The 20,133-nt window shown below is 36.7% G+C and overlaps 1 protein-coding gene across 2 annotated transcripts in view; it reads left to right on the top strand.

Annotated features, from left to right (window-relative positions):
• ppfibp2b (PPFIA binding protein 2b) overlaps positions 1–20,133 on the top strand; it is a 191,500-nt gene that overhangs the window by 112,687 nt on the left and 58,680 nt on the right. For both annotated transcript variants that reach the window (XM_030136471.1, XM_030136472.1), the window contains exon 6: positions 3,535–3,690. In XM_030136471.1, coding sequence (XP_029992331.1) covers positions 3,535–3,690 — 156 coding nt within the window. The remainder of the gene's footprint in view (positions 1–3,534; positions 3,691–20,133) is intronic.

The raw sequence follows: 20,133 nt of genomic DNA, 5'->3' as shown, positions 1-20,133 counted from the left end.
TCGTATTTTAACTATCTCCTCCTTGGCCGTTTGGCCAAATGAACTCAAAATCGATATACAGTATCTAGAGAAGTGGGGCATCAAACGTTAGCCGAATTTTTTGGATAGGTGTCACCGTTTTTGTGTGACGACGTCGCAAACTTTGTAAAGTTTCTTTGTGAATTTACCATTACAAAAATTTCTTCAGCTCAGACATACGAACACCGATTTGGCTGAATTTTGACTCAGACGTCTATCTCCCAGGCCTACACCCATTTATTAAAAGAAATTGAAATTTCGCACTATAGCGCCCCCTACAAATGTACATTTACAAAAATGAAATCAGTTCGGACATACGAGCACCAATTTGGCTCAAATTTGACTCAGACATCTGTCTCCAAGGCCTACACCTATTTGTCAAAAGAAACTGAAATTTTGCACTACAGCGCCCCCTACAAAAATTTTTAATATTTTTTTATTAAAATTTCTTCAGTTCGGACATATGAACACCGATTTGGCTCAAATTTGACTCAGACGTCTATCTCCCAGGCCTAAACCCATTTATCAGAAATATTTGATATTCGGTGCCATAGCGCCCCCTACAATTTTACCTTTACGAAAATTACTTCACGTTAGTCATACGAATACCAATTTGGCTCAAATTTGAATGAGTTGTCAGTCTCCCAAGCCTACACCTATTTATCAAAAGAAATTGCAACTTCGCTCAGTAGCGCCCCCTACAAATTTACCTTCACGAAAATTGCATCAATTCAAACATACAAACACTGATTTAGCTCAAATTTGACTCAGTGGTACATCTTGCAAACCTTCACCCATTCAATGGTAGACATTTATTTTTAGCTGCATAGCGCCCCCTACAGATTTACTTATCCAAAACTTTCTTTAGTTCGGACATACAAACAAAGATTTGCCTCAAATTTGAATCAGTTGTCGATCTCCCAGGCCTACACCCATTCATCAGAAGACATTGAAATTTGGTGCTAGAGTGCCACCTGCTGAACGATGGACATACTTCTACTGGACGTGCCCGTGGCGAGGGCCTTTAGATGCCGCTTGCGGCTTTAATTCTTTTTAACCTTTATTTATGTGTATTTTAGCTTTGTGTCTTTTTAACAAGTAAAAGTGTGAAGCATGTCTTTCTTTTTTCTTTCTCTTGGCACTCAAGCGCAACACAACAGAAATTCCATTATACTTGAACTGTAAATGTACCCGCGCAAATGACAATAAAACTCTTTTCATCTTTATCTCTTTATCTTTAAAAAAAATATGAACTTAGAAGGGTTAATTCTTGTATATACACAGATTTACAGTATTTCAGTTATGTCATTAACCCATAAAGACCCAAACAGCCACTGGCAATCATAAGCATCTACTGTTGTAAAATGTTTGATAACTTCTGAACCACTAAACCTATCAGTACATTGAATTAACTCAGGTAAAATGCAGGGTTTTTTTTTTTTAATCTTTTTATTGCCATCAGATATGACCCATTTGGACGTTTAGAGGCTCCATAGTTACTGTGGAAACACCATCATCTTCTATAATCCATAGAGTTGGATCAATGACAGCGGATGGAGACGCTTGGCTTATGTTCAGTTAATTATAGATTATGCTGAAAAAGTTACTTTTTCTTCAGTTTTTTCTGTTTTGGGTATAATAACCCTTAACGTTTATCTGAGTTTTTACAGATATCTACATGATCAGTGAATTAAATACAGGAAAATACCTGATTTACCCTGAAAAAATGTAATATAGAGATAATAATATTACAATAAGTGGTGATAAATGACTTAAGAAAGGTTAACTAGAAAGGAAAAGTTTGTTTGGGAACTGCCATAAAAATAGCACTGGGTCTTTATGGGTAATGGTGCATGGTAGAGTGTTTTTTCTTGAAAAAATCTTGTGGAGGCTCAAGAGTTGAGAAGTTTTAGTAGTGTTTTAACAAAATCCAAACTCAAAATGTTCACAAAGATGGTACAAGACAAAGACCATTATTAAATACTGGTTTAAGCGAGAAGGTCCACCTATGACTGTCTTTACCAATACTGTAAAACATCTTCATTTACTAGAACAGATGACCTACACAATACGACTGCGGAAAGAATTGAGTGAAGAACATTGGGAAAAATGGCACGTTTACATACCTGCGAGACAAATTTGTGTAAAAATTGTGTTGTTTGTCTAAATAATACGATCTTTGTAGCCTCTTGAGCTCACAACCTGCTTGTTGATTTTTGTTTTTGTATCTGTTAAAAAAAAAATCCTAAATAAAGAGTAAAAAAAAAAAAAAAAGATGGTACAAGACATTAACGTTGTAGTCTTAGACAACAATATAAGGCTGTGTTTTTCAACGTTGGGGTCAGGACCCCACATGGGGTTGCCTGGAATTCAAATGGGGTTGCCTGAAATTTTTAGAAATTGATTTAAAAAAAAGAGAACAACAACAAAAAAAAAACTTACTGAAACTGAAGCACTGTGGTACTGTTTACCTTTCAAATGTTCATTGTGGTCGGTTTCAGATGCTGCAGCTCTTTCAAAATTCATAGTTTGAGTTCTTGTTTGTTCAGTATTAATTGTCCTCCTTGTAAATCCCAGCTGGACTGACTGTACATATCCTGACCAAGGAAAACAAAATTCTCACTTTGTGCAGTAATCTACACCTGGCTTTTGTGCCTCCGTCCATAATAATATACATTATGTAGACTAAATGTCATCTAAAATGAATGTTTATTTGCAACATAGTATAGCAAACTATTACATGATCAAAAACAAATTAATTTTAGCAAAAAAAAGAGTCTGAGATTGCCAGAAATTTGTGATGTTAAAATGGGATCACGAGCCAAAAAAGGTTGGGAACCACTGACCTAAGCCAAAGCTAATGGAGATCCAAATAAATGAAATGAATAAAAGAACAAAAAGAAATGAAGTAAAAAGGGGTGCCATACATGACTGACTTACCCACTGCTTCTTTCACATGAGCTAAAATTGAAGAAATACACACAAAAAAAAAAAAAAAAGTCTCTGTTTTGAATGTCTGGGGTCGCCAGAAATTTGTGATGTTAAAATGGGGTCATGAGACAAAAAAGGTTGGGAACCGCTGATATAAGGTCTCTTGAGTGTGTGTAGAAAAGAAGAAGTAGGATGAGGAAATGAAAGCAGCAGACACAGTCGGCAGAGATATGTGTTAAATGTGTCATACAAACATATACCCGTGTTCCTCCTCTGTCACTCATTTAGACACACTTTCTTTCTCTGTCTCATACCAAAGAAGCACAGGGTTGTATTAATAGAGTCCGCCGCTCACTGCTGTATGTGTGTGTGAGTGTGTATATTTAGCTTAGCCGGGGTCTCGGCCCCTGCCTGGTCTGGTCTGTTAGTGTGGGAAGAGGACTGAACCGGGTGGAACAGCATGCTGACTGGACACTGCGGTTAGCTGTGTGTGTTTCATTCGATTTGGTTTCCGTAGTGGAAGCAGATCTCTGGGTGCGTTTGGACTGAATATGTGTGTGTGTTTGTGTGTGTGTTTGTCGCCAGGAGCTGATGAGCAGGACCTCCTTGGAGACTCAGAAGCTGGATCTGATGGACGAGGTGTCGTACCTCAAACTGAAACTGGTCAGCATGGAGGAGACGCACACCAACGCCAACGCACAACCGCCAGAGCCTGCCGACGCCAAGCAGAACAAAGCAGAGGTATGGGAAGAGCACAGGCCCGTGTGTGTGTGTGTGTGTGTGTTTCAACCTAATGCTGTTTGTGTAGACGGCGTTGAACTTGTGCTTCACTGAGACAAGTATTGAGTTTGCAGTGAATGGGATCTGAGCAGCATCTGCTTGAATGGAAACAAATGGCATAAACTTGATGCTGCATTGGATTAGAGAACATACCGGTATCTGCAAAGTTCTGTCATTTCTCACATGTTTAAAGCCCTATCAGCCCGCCAGCGGGCCGAAAAAATTATATTAATATTCATCTACTATAAAAATATTATAAATCAGGACAATGGATGTTTTTTTCAACTTTTGCTCAAAGTTTAGACCCTAATGTTAATAAAAGTACATCCAAAGTGTATTTTAGTGCAAACTTTAATATGCAAACATGATTTTTAATCTTTGTGGGGTGAAATATACGCTATTAAAAATCTCCGACACGAACAATTAATTTATGCATATCATTGTCAATCCAGCTGAAAAAAAACAGGCGAGGATAAAAAATTCTAATTTCTCTTTTAGTTTGTTACAGTTTACTCAGGCATAGTAATAGATACAATATTTTAGACGATGCGAATTCTGTGAGGTCTCTAAATGTCCATAGACACCAAGAACATCCATATGAACCTTATTATTATAAGTATTATAAGTAATTCTTCATTTACTTGGGGTATGTCTTTTTAGGCATTTTTCCCCTGAAAATATGGTCAGGGTTAAACAGGTTAATTCATCTCACCAGTCCAAACCAAGGTTATTATCGTTAACGAAAACTAACGAAATGCCGAAAACTAAAATTGTAAAAACATTTTTGTTAACTGCAATAAATAAAAACTAGAATTAAAAGAAAAAAACATAACTAACTGAAACTGTATTGTGTGCTTACAAAACTAACTAAAACGTATAAAAATAATCGATAAAATTCCCGTCGTTTTCGTCTTTGTCAATGTCCGATTTATATGAAATCAATTTATTTCCCTCGAGCAATTTTAGCTAGAAGTGACGGACCATTAAATATCATATGGTGCTGCCATATGATATTTAACGGTCCGTCACTTCTCGTCACTTGTCATTTAGAGTCGTCTTCTCTTCCCCACTCTACCTGGAAACATGGAGACAAAAGTTGGGAGAAAACAGCAGAGTCCTGTCTGGGATTTATTTGAATACGACAGTGAAGAAGATAAAAGATATGAAAAAAGTAAAACTAACACTAAAACTAAGCATTTAGACCAAAACGAAAACTTATAAAAACTAGCAAACCTGCTCTAAAAACAAATTAAAACTAACTGAATTAGAGGAAAAAAAGTCAAAACTAAATAAAACTAAAGTATAATGAAAAATCCCAAATTATTAGAACCTTGGTCGAAACAGATACCCCTGTTTATCCACTATACTTATGCTCTGAGAAAAGGTTGTCATACTGTATGTGCACTACAAACAAAAAGTTAAGGATATTTCTTTTTTTTTGTCATTTTTTTTGTCATTTTTGCCATTTGTAAATAAAACTATATCTGGTCATTTAAAAAATGTGTTTCAATTCAATTCACGCACAAAAATGTATAACAGTGCTGTGCAAGAATCCCAGCTGAAAAAAACAGCCCAAAAATTAAAAATATCCTTACCTTTTTGTTTGTAGTGTACATAATTCTGTGTTCTGTCTACCCTGAGACACAAGGCTTTAGTTGTGTTCCTTTTACATATTTACATTTACATAGAGTTACATAGAGTGACTGAATCTGAGTTGTTTTTTGTTCTTGACTCTTCATTTTTGACTGTTCTGTCTTTAACCCATAAAGACCCAGGACGACTTTTATGTTTTGTTTTGTTTTTTTTTTTCATATTTAACATTTCTTAAATGATTTATCACCATTTATTGTAATATTATCTTCTTAATTTGTTTTTTTTTTTTTTTCAACAAAAATCAGGTATTTTCCTATATATAATTCACTGATCATTTAGATGTTCATTAAAGCTCAGAGTAAAGTTGAGGGATATTCTGTCAGAAACAGAGAAAACTGAAGAAAAACTGACTCCTTCAACAAAATCTATCATTAACTGAACATAAACCAGGTGTCTCCATCCACTGTCATTGATCCAACTCCATGGGTTTTACTGGTGAATCAATGTTGTAGAAGATGACAGTGTTTCTATGGTAACAACAGAACCTCTGAACGTCCAAATGGGTCATATCTGATGACCCTGAAATTATGACAAACTGCATTTTACACCAATTATTTACATGTATTGATAGAATGGAGTGAATGCTCAATGCTGTACACATTTAATTTAACATAAGCAGGTGAAAAGGATAGGCAAAAAAATCAGCTTTTGCCTCTAGCCTATTCCTTTTTTGGTTTTTATATTTATTATAATTATTGTACTAAGTGCAATGATTAATGTACAAACCAAAAATAAATTCATTCATTCATTCATTCATTCATTCAATTACTGGATCAACAGGTGTTAAACAGTTTAGATCAGTAGATGGTTTTGGTCGCCATCGGATGTTTAGGTCTTTATAGGTTAACCAGGTTAACACCATACTTTGTTATATTTCTACTTGTATTTGTCCAGTGTAATGTGTTGAGAATTAGCTCCGATCTTCAATTATCTGGTCACATTTTGCAGCAAATCTTAGCGGATCTAATTTTTTTTCAAAAGACTTGACTGAAAAAAGTCACAGTTGTGCTTTAATATCAGTTAAAGAAGTTAGCAAGCAATTATTAGCAAGTAACTACAGTACAGACACATTATCTCACTGAGTTGACAGGTGCATTAATAGGTGCAGCTGCCGGAGGCTTTATGGTAACTACAGCATTAACTAATGTTCATTAACCCTTTAACCCCTGAAACATGATTCCAGGTGTGAATCGTCATCTGTTTCAGTTTCATAAAAGCTGCTGTGAGTATGTGCTTCTGTTCCTTTTCTTCAGTGGTTTTGATTTACTGTGTGTTTTAGGGTCAAAACAGGTGGAATAACAGAAAAAGACAAAGAGAGGAATTGAAGTTTGACAGGTTTTTAGTAAATAAGGCACTAAGAATGTACATCAGTAAGAGATTTAGGATGTTGAACATGAACTGTGAACTGGAACACACTGAACAACAACAAGGATTTGAATTTTGGCCCAGTAGTTTTTGTTTTGGTGCTCTTTCTTTTTTTTTTTTTTTTCGAAATCAGTGCAGTAGCTTTTTGGCACCTGGTTGAACGCCAAAAAGCAGTTACACAGTCAAAACTCAGTGAAAGCACTGTAAAAAAAATAAATAAAAGAAAATCACCAAAAAACTGCAAACAACAGTATAAACAAAACGTGTCTGCACTTTTAATACCCCTCAACCAAATATAGTGCAAGATTGTGTTGAAAATTACTGCTCTATAATTTAGATTAGATTATCTTTGTGTAAAACTTGTTACATACATATTTATATTTAAAAGTACTCAGATATTATTACTGCACAAGGCCATTTGACCTTGAAAAAGTACGTCAAGGTGACCTATTTTCAATATTCTTCTGCTCCATGACAAGATGCATCCGCAGTATAAATTTGGTGCAGATGTCTCAATGCATTCTTCAGATAATGCGATTATGTTGTTGAATGGACAGACAGACGATGAAACGATTACAATACCCCTTTAGCCAGATGTTGGCTGAGGGATAAAAACAGCAAGGAAAATTATGTTAAAAAAAAGCCCAAACCATCTCTTTTTATAGTGAGTTGGTCTCACTCACTGCTCTGTGTTTTACCCCTCATTACACAGGCGGCGGGGGGGGCATTGAGCATGCTCAGATGTCTATGAAAAGAACAAGGACTATTCTATCAGCATGTTTGAAAATTTTAACTATTGAGGAAACAGTAGAATTTTTATGAATATTTAAAATAAATCATACATTCAGAACGTTCACCACAGACACATCAGGGGTTAAAGGGTTGAAATAGAATCATAAACAGATCAGAACACCATTTAGTAAATAATTACTTGGCACATTAGTTAACTGTTAATTATTGCCTATTAACACTTTAGGTAGATGTTTATTAATGCTAATAGTGAATAGATTTGCCACTATGATTAACATGTATGAAATTAGTTCTCAACATTATTTAACTGTTAATTTATTGGTTGTTAATACTTCACTTGTTAATCATTTAATAATCACTTGTTTAAATAATGCTAATTAATTTCCCAGTGTTACCAGTTGTGTAGTTTTGGTACAAATTAAGGATATTTGTGTCTATATTTGCTGTAAACACCTCTAAATATGCTGCACTTACAGATGATGAGACCCTGAAACATGAGAACACACAGAAACACTGGAGAACGGTGAAACACAAAGCAAAGGCATGAGACGAAAAGAGAAATATTCATTCTGACATCAGGGGTGAGCTGAGTTTCTTTGGCTGAGGTACAATAAGGGGTAAAACAAGAGGCATTGTGCACAATTTGGCAACAATAAGTCTGCAGCAGCCTCGAACATGAGCCACAAACTTAAAACATGCAGCTCTTACATGACTCAAAAACAGCTCAACAGTAAGAGAGTGGAGGATTGTGCCAAATTCAACTTAGCATGTCACATATTTAACCCATAAAGAGCCAAACATCCACCGTCCAACAGAACTGTCTACTGATCTAAACTGTTTAATATTTACTGAACCACTAATTCTATCAATACATGTAAATAGTTGGTGTAAAATACAGTTTGTCATCTTTTCATGGTCGTCAGATATGACCCATTTGGATGTTTAGAGGCTTCGTAGTTACCGTGGAAACACCATCATCCTTTACAACATTGATTCACCAGTAAAACCCATGGAGTTGGATCAATGACAGTGGATGAAGACACTGGGTTTATGTTCAGTTAATGATAGATTTGACTGAAAAAGACACTTTTTCTTCAGTTTTCTCTGTTTTTGATATCATAACCTTCAACTTTAATCTGAGCTTTTATGAGCATCTACATGATCAGTGAATTAAATACAGGAAAATACCAGATTTTTACTGAAAAAATCCAAAATGCAGAAAATAATTTTTAAGAAATGTTAAATATAGAGAAAAATTCATATGAGAACTGCCCTAAAAGTATCACTGGGTCCTCAAGGGTTGAAGAGGAAATGCCTTAGCATACGTTAGTCGGGAATTCTGTTAGCACTTCGGCTAATGCTTGCGACAAACACGTTAAGTGCATATATATATTCTCTCTCTCTCTCTCTCTCTCTCTCTCTCTCGCTCTCTCTCTCGCAAAATAAAATGATTAAAAATGAATGATATTTAATTATGATTAATCTAAATGAATCCACAACAACCCTGTGATTAATCTGATAAAAAATGTTAATCGTTTGACAGCACTAGTTGTAATAATGCTAATAATAATAATAATCATCATCATCGTCGTCATCCTCCTCCTTTTTGAGCATGGGTGTGTACATGTTTGTTTACTTGATGATTATTGAATGTTTGCTGATAAATGCACAACCATGAATGAAATAAATGAAACAAAAATAAAAATGATAACAATAATAATAATAATTTCTCTTATCTTCAGCGTCTGTAAGCTAAGAGTAAACAGTCTCATTCTGTCAGGGGTTATGTGGAGACACTGGGAGCTGATCTCAGACATGCTCTGTGTGGATGTATGTCAGTTGTTTGTGCTGTTTGGATGTTTTCACTGTCTCTGAGCCAAAGAGAATAATAATAACAACATTCACCGCTGGCTGTTGTGGTCACATCCAGCAGAACTCCAACCAAAATAGATCAGTTTCCCAAACACAGAACTGTCTCTGTTGGACGTTTACACACAGATGGAGACAATTCTGAGAAAATAACATATCTAAATTTTCTCATCCGCTCTATTTTTATGTAATCTCCATGTTTTTTACATTAAATTACGTGATACTTTTGTGTACTTCCCAGCATCCAGTACCGTTAGATCTTCTTCTGTTTATTTGTATGAATGAAAGAATGCCTCATGTTTATTTGCTACATTGACGGATCATGTCTCAAAGGAAGGCATGGATGTCCACAGTAGCTAAAGTATAAACTTCTGTGTCCTATATAATATATTGGAATGTGTGGGACAGATTCCCCTAACCCTGGCTCCTGTGAACCAACTCGTTTGCTGCTGCTGGATGATCCCAGTCAAGAGGAATGTGATCGGTGGAATGTGTGTTTGATGTGAACCGGGTCTGTTCACAGAGCTGTTATCAGCTCCAGATCTGTCAGATGGTCTTTGTCGAGGGGATGGATAATTCACAGAGGCCGTGAACTATGTGGAAAAAAGCTCATAGAGTTTACATTCACACACTTAATTGTCTGGCTATTAAAAATGAATTTATTATTATGAAGACTGTAAGGCCACAGACCGACTAACAGCTACCGGCTCCAGGACTAAGAAATATGCATGTTTAGAATAGAATAGAATAGAATAGAATAGAATAGAATAGAATAGAATAGAATAGAATAGAATAGAATAGAATAGGTATTTATTGTCACTAGTCGCTTTTCCATTGGACATCTGTGGAAAACTTTACAGATATTTACCTCCGCCAAGGAGTTTATGTTTTTGCTAGGGTTTGTTTGTTTGTTTGTCTGTCCGTTAGTGTGCAACATAACTCAAAAAGTTATGGACAGATTTTGATGAAATTTTCAGGGTTTGTTGGAAATGGGATAAGGAAGAAATGATTAAATTTTGGTGGTGATCGGGGGTGGGGGGGCCCAAGGGGGCCCAAGGGGGGGCCCATTTCCAACAAACCCTGAAAATTTCATCAAAATCTGTCCATAACTTTTTGAGTTATGCTGCACACTAACGGACAGACAGACAAACCCTGGCAAAAACATAACCTCCTTGGCGTGGGGGGGCCCACGGGGGGGGCCACTGATCAGCCTTGGCGGAGGTCTGCGCTCTCCGAGTGCTTCTAGTTACTAAATGTTGTAAAAAAAAAAAAAGTGTGTAATTTCGGTTTTCCCATTAAATCACAAATGCGATGATTTGTTTATTTATTATCGCGAGATGACACGAGAAGTCAAGCCATAAACATGGCGACGAACATAAATATCATGTTGATTTACAGATATATTCATTATGATTATACATTACCCCTCTATCTCGTACTAAATTAAAAGATGATTGAGTCTCCTGGTGTGTCCACACATACTGCGCCGTGTTTCTTTAAAAGCTCCTTTTCTTCGCTTGCTATAATGTCTGTCAACAACCGTTTTTTTTTGTTTTTTTTTATTCGCATGACTCTAGTTGCAGAAAAAGGTCTTTCCATTGCAGTTTTGCGTGATATACTAATTTCACTACACCCAAAAAACCACCTCTTGCCAGCAAAAAAAACTTGAGTAAGTAAGTAAATTTTATTTATAGAGCACTTTTCACAGACAGAGTCACAAAGTGCTTTATCAAATCAAATGAAAATCAAATCAAATTTACAGAAACCCAACAGAATCCTCCAGGAGCAAACACTTGTGATTGGTGACAGTGGCGAGGAAAAACTTCCCTTTAACAGCAGAAACCTCGAGCAGACCCAGACTCCTGAAGAATGGCCGTCTGCCTTGACCAGTTGGGGTTAAAGAGCGAGAGTAAAGGAGGAGAAAAGAGAGAGCGATAGAGATAGAGAGAGACTTGGGGAGAGGGGGAGAGGGGGGAGGTAGGGGGAGACACATGGAGTACATGTAACACTGTAAAGTAGCAACTTTACATTGCGAAAAACGAATAAAAGTACAAATAAAATACAATTAGAATACCCATAGAACACAATAAAATACCATTAAAAACAGTTTAAAATATGATGAATACATAAAGCGCAATCAGTTTGTGGTGGCCCTGAGTCAATTGGGAAAATCAAAAGCCTGTTTGAACAGGAGTGTTTTGAGGTGTTTTTTAAAGCTCTCTACAGAGTCCATGGACCGTAAGTGTGGAGGCAGGTCATTCCAGAGACGTGGTGCTACAGCTTTAAAGGACCTGTCACCGCATGTGCAAAACAGGTGTGTGGAACCATCAGCAGGTGCTGTTCTGAAGACCTCAGGCTACGAGCCCAGCTGTAGGGCTGAATCAGGGAAGCAATGTATGCAGGGGCCTGGCCATGTAGAGCCCGGAAAGTTAGCACCAGCATTTTGAAATGAAAACGATATAAAACAGGGAGCCAGTGGAGTGATTTAAGAATGGGAGTGATGTGGGCTCTCCTCACAGAACAGAACTTTCATCGAAAAAAGAGTTTTTGCAAAATTGTTGTTTTTCCATTAGGTAAATTTTTATGCGCAATTTATATTTGCACAATTTGAGGATCAATGGAAAAGTGATAGTGTTGCAGGAATGATGAAAATCAGTTTAGCAGCTCTGTTTCTGCTTGGGTTTCTGAGGGTTCACTCAGCTTAGCTTTATGATGCTGCAGGTAAGGACAGGAAACTGGTATCGTGAATCTGCGTTTCTGTTTCTTTGCACACATTAACAAATGAGAATCTCTGCTGAACAAGCATGAGTAGGCCTATTTACCATATACAGGGTGGGGAAGCAAAATTTACAATATTTTGAGGCAGGGATTGAAAGACAGTGTATGACCAATTAGTTTATTGAAAGTCATGAGAATTTATTTGCCACAAGAAAATTTACAAAATAGAAAATGTTTTTATTCTATGTGTCCTCCTTTCTCAATAACTGCCTTCACACACTTCCTGAAACTTGCGCAAGTGTTCCTCAAATATTCGGGTGACAACTTCTCCCATTCTTCTTTAATAGTATCTTCCAGACTTTCTCGTAATAGTTTTGCTCATAGTCATTCTCTTCTTTACATTATAAACAGTCTTTATGGACACGCCAACTATTTTTGAAATCTCCTTTGGTGTGACGAGTGCATTCAGCAAATCACACACTCTTTGACGTTTGCTTTCCTGATTACTCATATGGGCAAAAGTTTCTGAAAAGGTATGGATAATAGTGTTAGGTATGATTATGACATCAATATATGTTTGGCTTCAAAACAATTGATGCAGTGCCTGCTGAGAAAAAACAACTAAATGTTCGTTGTAAATTTTGCTTCCCCACCCTGTATATTTGAATAAAAAACAGCCAGAAGTTAAAGGCCTTGGGTTAATAGGGCCCTGGTCTCTGACAGTCATCTTGTATGGCACTGAGCCAAGGCCACAATGGTGGTTATGGGTAAAATAGTTATGAGTGAAACTTAGCATGGTGAAACATTTGTACAATGGGAGGTAGACCCTGTCATTAAATACAGCAAAATTCCTGCAAAGTACTAAGCTCCCCTGTCTTATTGATTCAAATCTTTGTCAAACATTTCATTTTGTAGGATGTAGCATCTCAAAGGTTTTTGTTTCACACCGCGAGACGTCCTTAAATGGTCAAAATACAGATAATGGAAGGTGATGAGAATACTGACTGGAAATGGTTGCAGTAATTCCAATGGAAACAGACTACTTCCTGTGAGTCAGACTACTATGTCTTAACAGAACGCAAATATCATTTTACATAGATAAGCAAGTTGTCTGTACTGTAATCATTGGTTTGCGTCACTAAAAAGCTTTAACCTACTGAGACCCAATGCATTTGTGTCCTCTGTAGGGGAAAAGATTTTCACAGCTTCCTTAAAAAAAAAAAAAAAAAACGCTGTCCACTGCAAATTACTTTCCATAACAAATCAATCTGACAAAATGGTCTCATTATGCAGTTTCCAATGAAAATAATTATGTAATGTCTCAGGAGGATATACAGAGTTTTTAATTATGCAACAGCTCGTAGTTTTAAATGTGTATTTAATCCTTCATTCACTTTAAATTGAAGAAAATGTTAAACTCTGATTAAACCCAATCATAGATTAAATTAATTAATCGTGGTTGGTGTAATCCAGCCTTTCAGTATCACTTAGTGAGAAATTAGTTCATTTCTGTGTGTTCCATCCATAATATGACACACAGAAACAATCAGTTAACCCTTTATACAGTCGCGGAAAAAATTATTAGACCAGCCTTGTTTTCTTCAATTTCTTGTTCATTTTAATGCCTGGTACAACTAAAGGTGCATTTGTTTGGCCAAATATAATGATAACAACAAAAGCTAGCTCGTAGTAGTTTAATTTCAGAGCTGATATCTATCAATTTTCCATGGTTTTCTTGATAATAACCAAAATCACTTCAATTCTTACATCAATATTTATGGCATTGTGCTGCCAAAAACAGTGCTTTTAGTGCAGAGGTGGACCTTACAGACCCTGGAGACCACAGTGGACCCGAGATTGTTGACACACTTTAACTGTGACTTTTGCTGCTGCTGTCACTGTCTTGTAATGTATGCGGAAATTACCAAAAATAGTCACTTGCCCGATTAAGGGTTAAAGCTTGTACAGGAGCCACTGTCTATTTTCCTGCTACCGGAAAGTTGTAGTTGTCTTTTTAACAGGTTTGGTTTTTCCACATGAAAGCACCAACAAGTCCCACCATCTAATTAACACAGTTGGTATGAAATTAAAATGAATGAAATTGAAATATAAGTAAACTGTTAACTTTAAGACATTGTCCCTACTTGACTGTATATAGCAGACAAGTCTGACAGCCAGACAGACGACCTGTGAAAACATGCTGTTCACCCAACTGCACTGGCAGAAGAAACAATGAAATGTGTCTGAGGGAAACACAACCTGCAGTGATGAAACTTTAAAACAAGCCAGAACACATCAAACAGTGTCACAGACAGACAGATGACACCAAACTGTGAAGACAAAACTGTAAAACTATTTTAAAAAGTCATAATGACACTGTGTTTGCCTCAGCTTGAGCCTGTAACCCCCCAGGAATAGCACCGGTAGGACTTTTGAGAGAACGTCTACAGCCACACATGAACACATGTGGATGTCCCACAGGTGTAGTAGGGCAGTCTACGTCTGTCTTCACTGGTTTGTTTGTGTGGACTTTATTCATTGTGACCAGTGTACTTCCAAACTGTAATCCACTACAGTTTACTTGTTACTGTTATTTCAAAGTAATTCCTTACGTGATAAAATACCTTTCTCAGTATTGTAATTTGTTACATGACTACTGTATTACTTTTGAGTTATATACAGACACTCGTCATAAATGGCACATGCACAGTAGAACCCAACCCCCAAAGTCAAATAATAAACCCGCCAAATACAAGACACAGGAGAGCCTTGGGATGCATAAATTTGTGCCCCGATGTACATGTGGACGATAGCTCAGTAAGTAACGCTACAGTCCATGATGTTTGAATCCCAGCAGCAATGCTTGCATTTTTTCCAACATTTTACATGTTCAAACAGGGGGCGTGGCACCAAGGATGCCAGTAGATAAATCCACAATCGATAAAGAATTCTAACTGGTCAAAATGTTAGCTTACCTTGTCATTGCTGATCACAGAGATCATGCTAATGCTAACTAGTTTCTGTAAAGCAGGGTTAGGGTTAGTAATGAGCATATGTCCATGTGGACAATGGACTGTCTTCTGCCATCTTCACCCATTGGCTGAACACCAACAGGGAATATAACTTTCCTGTCACATCATTGATTCCTTAAGGTCTTGTGGTCTTGCAGGGGTTTTTTTTCCTCATATGAGCAATTAAATTATGGGTGAAAAGTGTGTTATAACGCAAGTGCTATTGAACATGATCAGAGTTAAACATTACTGAAAATTGATTAGTTACAGCGTTATAGCAAAAAAGTAATCTGTTACTGTAATGCATTACTTTTGTAACATGTTACTCCCAACACTGATTGTAAGACCCAGCTGCTGCCACTGGCACCAAAAGCTTCCAAAGAGGCTCTTGTTTTTCGTCCCCTGCACATGTGTGTGTTTGATTGAAAAAACCAGATACAGACTTTTTGAACTGGCAGAGGCCCTGTGAACACACACAGAAGAAAAACACACTCATGGACGGAGGATGATAAGCATCAGCAGACGTAGACAGACGACGAGAGACAGTGAGGAGAAGGGGATGATGGGAAGGACTGGACAGAGGGCAGGCGAGGAAACGGAGAGACAAGATGAAACCCAGTGACAGACGGACAGAAAGATCTAAAATGACAGCAGATACTGTGAAAATATTGTCTCCTGTCCCGAAAGGCAGACTCACAAAGTGAACATGCAGGACGTTCACACTCCAGATCCTCCAGGACAGCACTGTCACAGACGTCTGCCTCTGGAACGAAACCAAACCCATCTGACTCTTACGGTCATATTTTTGCCTTTTGTCCAAAACTCACATGGATCTAAGGAGTCATTTGAAATTCTGGAAATATTACAGTAGCTTTAGACCAGTGGTTCTCAACTGGTCTGGCTTTGGGACCCACTGTCACCCCTCAGTGACAAACTTCGACCCAAATTGATTAAACTTAAAGCAGCGTATGACTTTCATCACAAATTCTTTTTCAAATTTGTTAAACTCGAGTGATAGCCTAATTTTCACTGGTTGAGAGTCTGGTTTCGACGAGCTCTATATGTAAAGTTTTATGATTTGGCGCTATATAAATACAATTTGATTGATTGATTGATCACTAATCCATTAGTCTTTTCATGCTTATACACCTGAATCACTTTCTTCGTGGTGAACTACTTCGAAGATGAAACGTCACTCTGGCCTTGTTGAGCCGCATTATGTAATAAATTCCCATTATGTAATAAAAGTTCAAAATTTAATAAGAATGTCACGTCATCTTGTAACAAAGCCGCATTATGTAATAAGCTGACGCATTTTGTAATAAACTACGTCAACGCATTATATAGTAAATTCTTTCACATTATGTAGTAAGTTATTACAATTTGAGAAATTTATTACAAAATGCACTTGACACATTTTCATTTTTAAAAAAAAATGTAATAACATGGTTCATTATGTAATTACAATCCAAATTAATATAATTTCAGAACAATTTAGAAGAAATTAGTCACAGGAGCTACAGGTAATGTAATCAAAACTTTAACTACACAGTTTAAAGATTAATTTAGCACATTACATTTTCCTGTAATAAATTTCTCAAATTGTAATAACTTACTACATAATTTGAAAAATTTACTACATAATGCATTGAGGTAGTTTACTACAAAATGCGGCTTTGACATGACATTCTTATTACATTTTGAACTTTTATTACATAATGAGAATTTATTACATAATGCGGCTCAACAGGCCATTTCGGAAATTTTGTCGCGAAGTGCATTGTGGGAATGGCGACCAAGCAAAAGTGGTTTCTCATAAATTCTACAAGAAAACAAGTCTGATCGCTACAACGTAAAATTCTCCAGTCCAGTTTTAAGGAATGAGTATGGATGGATAGAGGTAAAGGCTACATTTGGATTCAGCACTCATGAAGAAACTGCGAAATTGCTGCTGCGTGGGATTCCCATTCCCACAATGTACTTCGCGATAAAATTTCCGAAAAGGCCAGAGTGACGTTTCGGGTTGTTATGTAAACAAGCGGAAGGTTTATGACCTATGTGGATTGAAGAATGTAGTTTATAAGCTGTCAAACATTTTCAACCATTTTCTGCCAAAATATGTCCTCAAATTGGGGAAAAAAACACCAGAACTTGAAAATACAACTAAGAAAATTCCTTCATCTGTCTCTTCTTGGCCCAAATCAAAAGACCAAATATAAGTCTAGATGAAGCAGTAACATCTAGGTCCTGTCTTAAAGTATCAGTCATTTAATCCACTGACCTGTCAGGAAATGCCTGTGATTTACCTTCATCATAGTGTAGGCTTTCCACAGCCTGAAACACAGGTAATCCTCTTGTCCTTTTAGATCACTTGAATTGCAAAATGTTGAAAAATAGTTTTTTTTTTGTCCAGTGGTGCAATAATCTAATTGGCAAACCTTAAAACCATGATGGTGATAATGAGGAACCACCTCTTGACCCATAAAGACCCAGCTCTACTTTTGTGTCAGTTCCCAAATGAATTTTTCCTCTCTTTTTAACCTTTTATAAGCAATTTCTATATTTTCTATCAATTTATATTTTGCGTTTTTCAGTGTAAAATGTATTTTCCTATATTCAGTTTTGCATATTTAATTTAGATGTTCATGAAAACTCAGAGTAAATGTAAAGGTCATTATATCAAAACAGAGAAAACTGAAGAAAAAGTGAGTTTTTCCGCAAATATATCATTAATTGAACATAAATTAAGTGTCTCCATCCACTGTCATTGATCCAACTCCATGGATTTTACTGGTGAATCAGTGTTGTGGAAGATGACAGTGTTTCCATGGTAACTACGGAGCCTCTAAATGTCCAGATGGGTCATATCTGATGACCATGAAAAGTTGACCAACTGTATTTTACACCAATTATTTACATGTATTAATAGGATTAGTGGATCAACAGGTATTAAACAGTTTAGATCAGTGGAGGTTTGGGTCTTCATGGGTTTATAGTAGTTGACAGTAGTGGGTGGAAACAAATATAAATACACATTTTAGTGGAAACCTGCTTCCTGTGAATAAATTATTACAGCCAACAGAGATAATGACACAAAAAACTCTAAGAATAATCCCCCATTTGTCTTTACAGTAATTATCCGTACACAAATATAGTATATTCACAGTCATATGCCCAGCTCAAGGGCACTCCTGACAGCGGTTAGTTCAAGGGGAAAAGAGCAGCAGGCATTCATTTCAGGGTCATAAGACTGTCTTCCCTCAGCTCGTGCATTGGGTCTGAAGAGTCAAACAAAGCTGTTCGAACACTGACAAGTTAATGCATAGTTTGCGTAGTAACGAGAAACTGCGTCTGGTGTTGTACACAAGCAAACCAGGCCAGATCCATCATATCCGATGTACGCAGGCGGTACGCTTTGGTCACGTTAACGATGACAACTCGGTGTGTGTGTGTGTGTGTGTGGTGTGGATAACAGCTGCGAGGCTCCGGTGGGCTGGTCGGAGGAATGGCAGGCATCCACTCTGAGCATTCCTGAGGGCCAAACACTTTCACCTCAGGAAACCACACCTCACACGCACTCACCACCATCAGTTGAAAACCTTAAATTACTAAAACATCCGCTTTTTAGAAGCTAGTTTCTCAGTTTGATGACGGGGCAATTTTCAGTTTATGCAGCTGGCTGTGAAAAGATTTCACAGGGTTGTGGTATTAGTTCAAGCTGAAAAGGTGAAAGAAAAAGCTGCAATGTATCTGTATTGGTATAAACCAGGGGTCTCAAACTCATTTTCTTTCAGGGGCCACATTCTGCCTGATTTGATCTCCAGTGGGCTGGACCAGTAAAATAATAACATAATAACCTAAAAATAATGACAACTCCAAATTGTTCTTTGTCTTAGTTAAAAAAACAAACATTAAATTATGAAAATACTTACTTTTATAAACTATCCAAACAAAAAAGATGTGAATAACCGGAAAAAAAACGACATTTCTTAAGAAAAATAATTGCAATTTTAACAATATTCTGCCTCAACTTATCATTTCTACATGTGCATTATGGATCAGATGTACAAAGACACTGAACACTTAGTACCAGGCGGAAAACTGTTAAAATTGTGCTTAATTTTCTATAGACATTTCAGGTTGTTCATATTTGTTCAGGTTGTTCACATTTTATCGTTACAGGATAGTTTAGAAATGTAAATATTTTCATAATTTAATACTATTTTTTGCACTAAAACAAAGACAGAAATTTGAAGTTGCCATTATTTAACAATAGGCATAGTGTAATATTATTATTTTCACATCAAACCGAGAAGAAAATATGGAGTCATTATTTTTTGTAGGTTATTTTGCTGTTATTATTTTACTGTAGATCCTATTGGTCTGTATGTGGAACCTGAACTAAAATGAGTTCCACAGCCTTGACTGTGGAATTTTTGCACTTCGAAAACTCATCCCAGGGGCCGCATTGGAACCTTTGGTGGGCCGTATGTTTGAGACCCCTGGTATAAACAGTCCACATATTCTTTACTAGAAGCCCAGAAAAGATACGAGAAATGATACAAATATAAACACTAGTTCAACATATGTATGTATGTATGTATGTCCATCCGATTTGTTTTGAAATTCATTCATTCATTCATTCATTCATTATCTGAAGCCGCTTTATCCTCACTAGGGCCACAGGGGTCGCTTGGAGCCTATCCCAGCTACATAGGGGCGAAGGCGGGGTACACCCTGGACAAGTCGCCAGTTCATCGCAGGGCTGACATATAGAGACAAACAATCACTCTCACATTCACACCTATGGGCAATTTAGATTAAACCAATTAACCTTATGAAATTAAAAAATGAAAAACAGAAAACAACCTGTGTTTTGTTTTTTATTTTAACCCATAAAGACCCAGTGCTACTTTTGTGTCAGTTCCCAAATTAAATTTGCTTTAAATCTAACCTTTCGTAAGGGATTTATCACCATTTTAAAAAAATATTATGCTCTTTATTTTGCATTTTATCAATATAAATCAGGTATTTTCCT

This window comes from Sphaeramia orbicularis, chromosome 6 (genome assembly GCF_902148855.1).
Source record: "Sphaeramia orbicularis chromosome 6, fSphaOr1.1, whole genome shotgun sequence".
NCBI classification, from domain to species: domain Eukaryota; kingdom Metazoa; phylum Chordata; class Actinopteri; order Kurtiformes; family Apogonidae; genus Sphaeramia; species Sphaeramia orbicularis.
The sequence above is the reverse complement of the archived record's forward strand: the minus strand, read 5'-3'. Positions and strand labels throughout refer to the sequence as shown.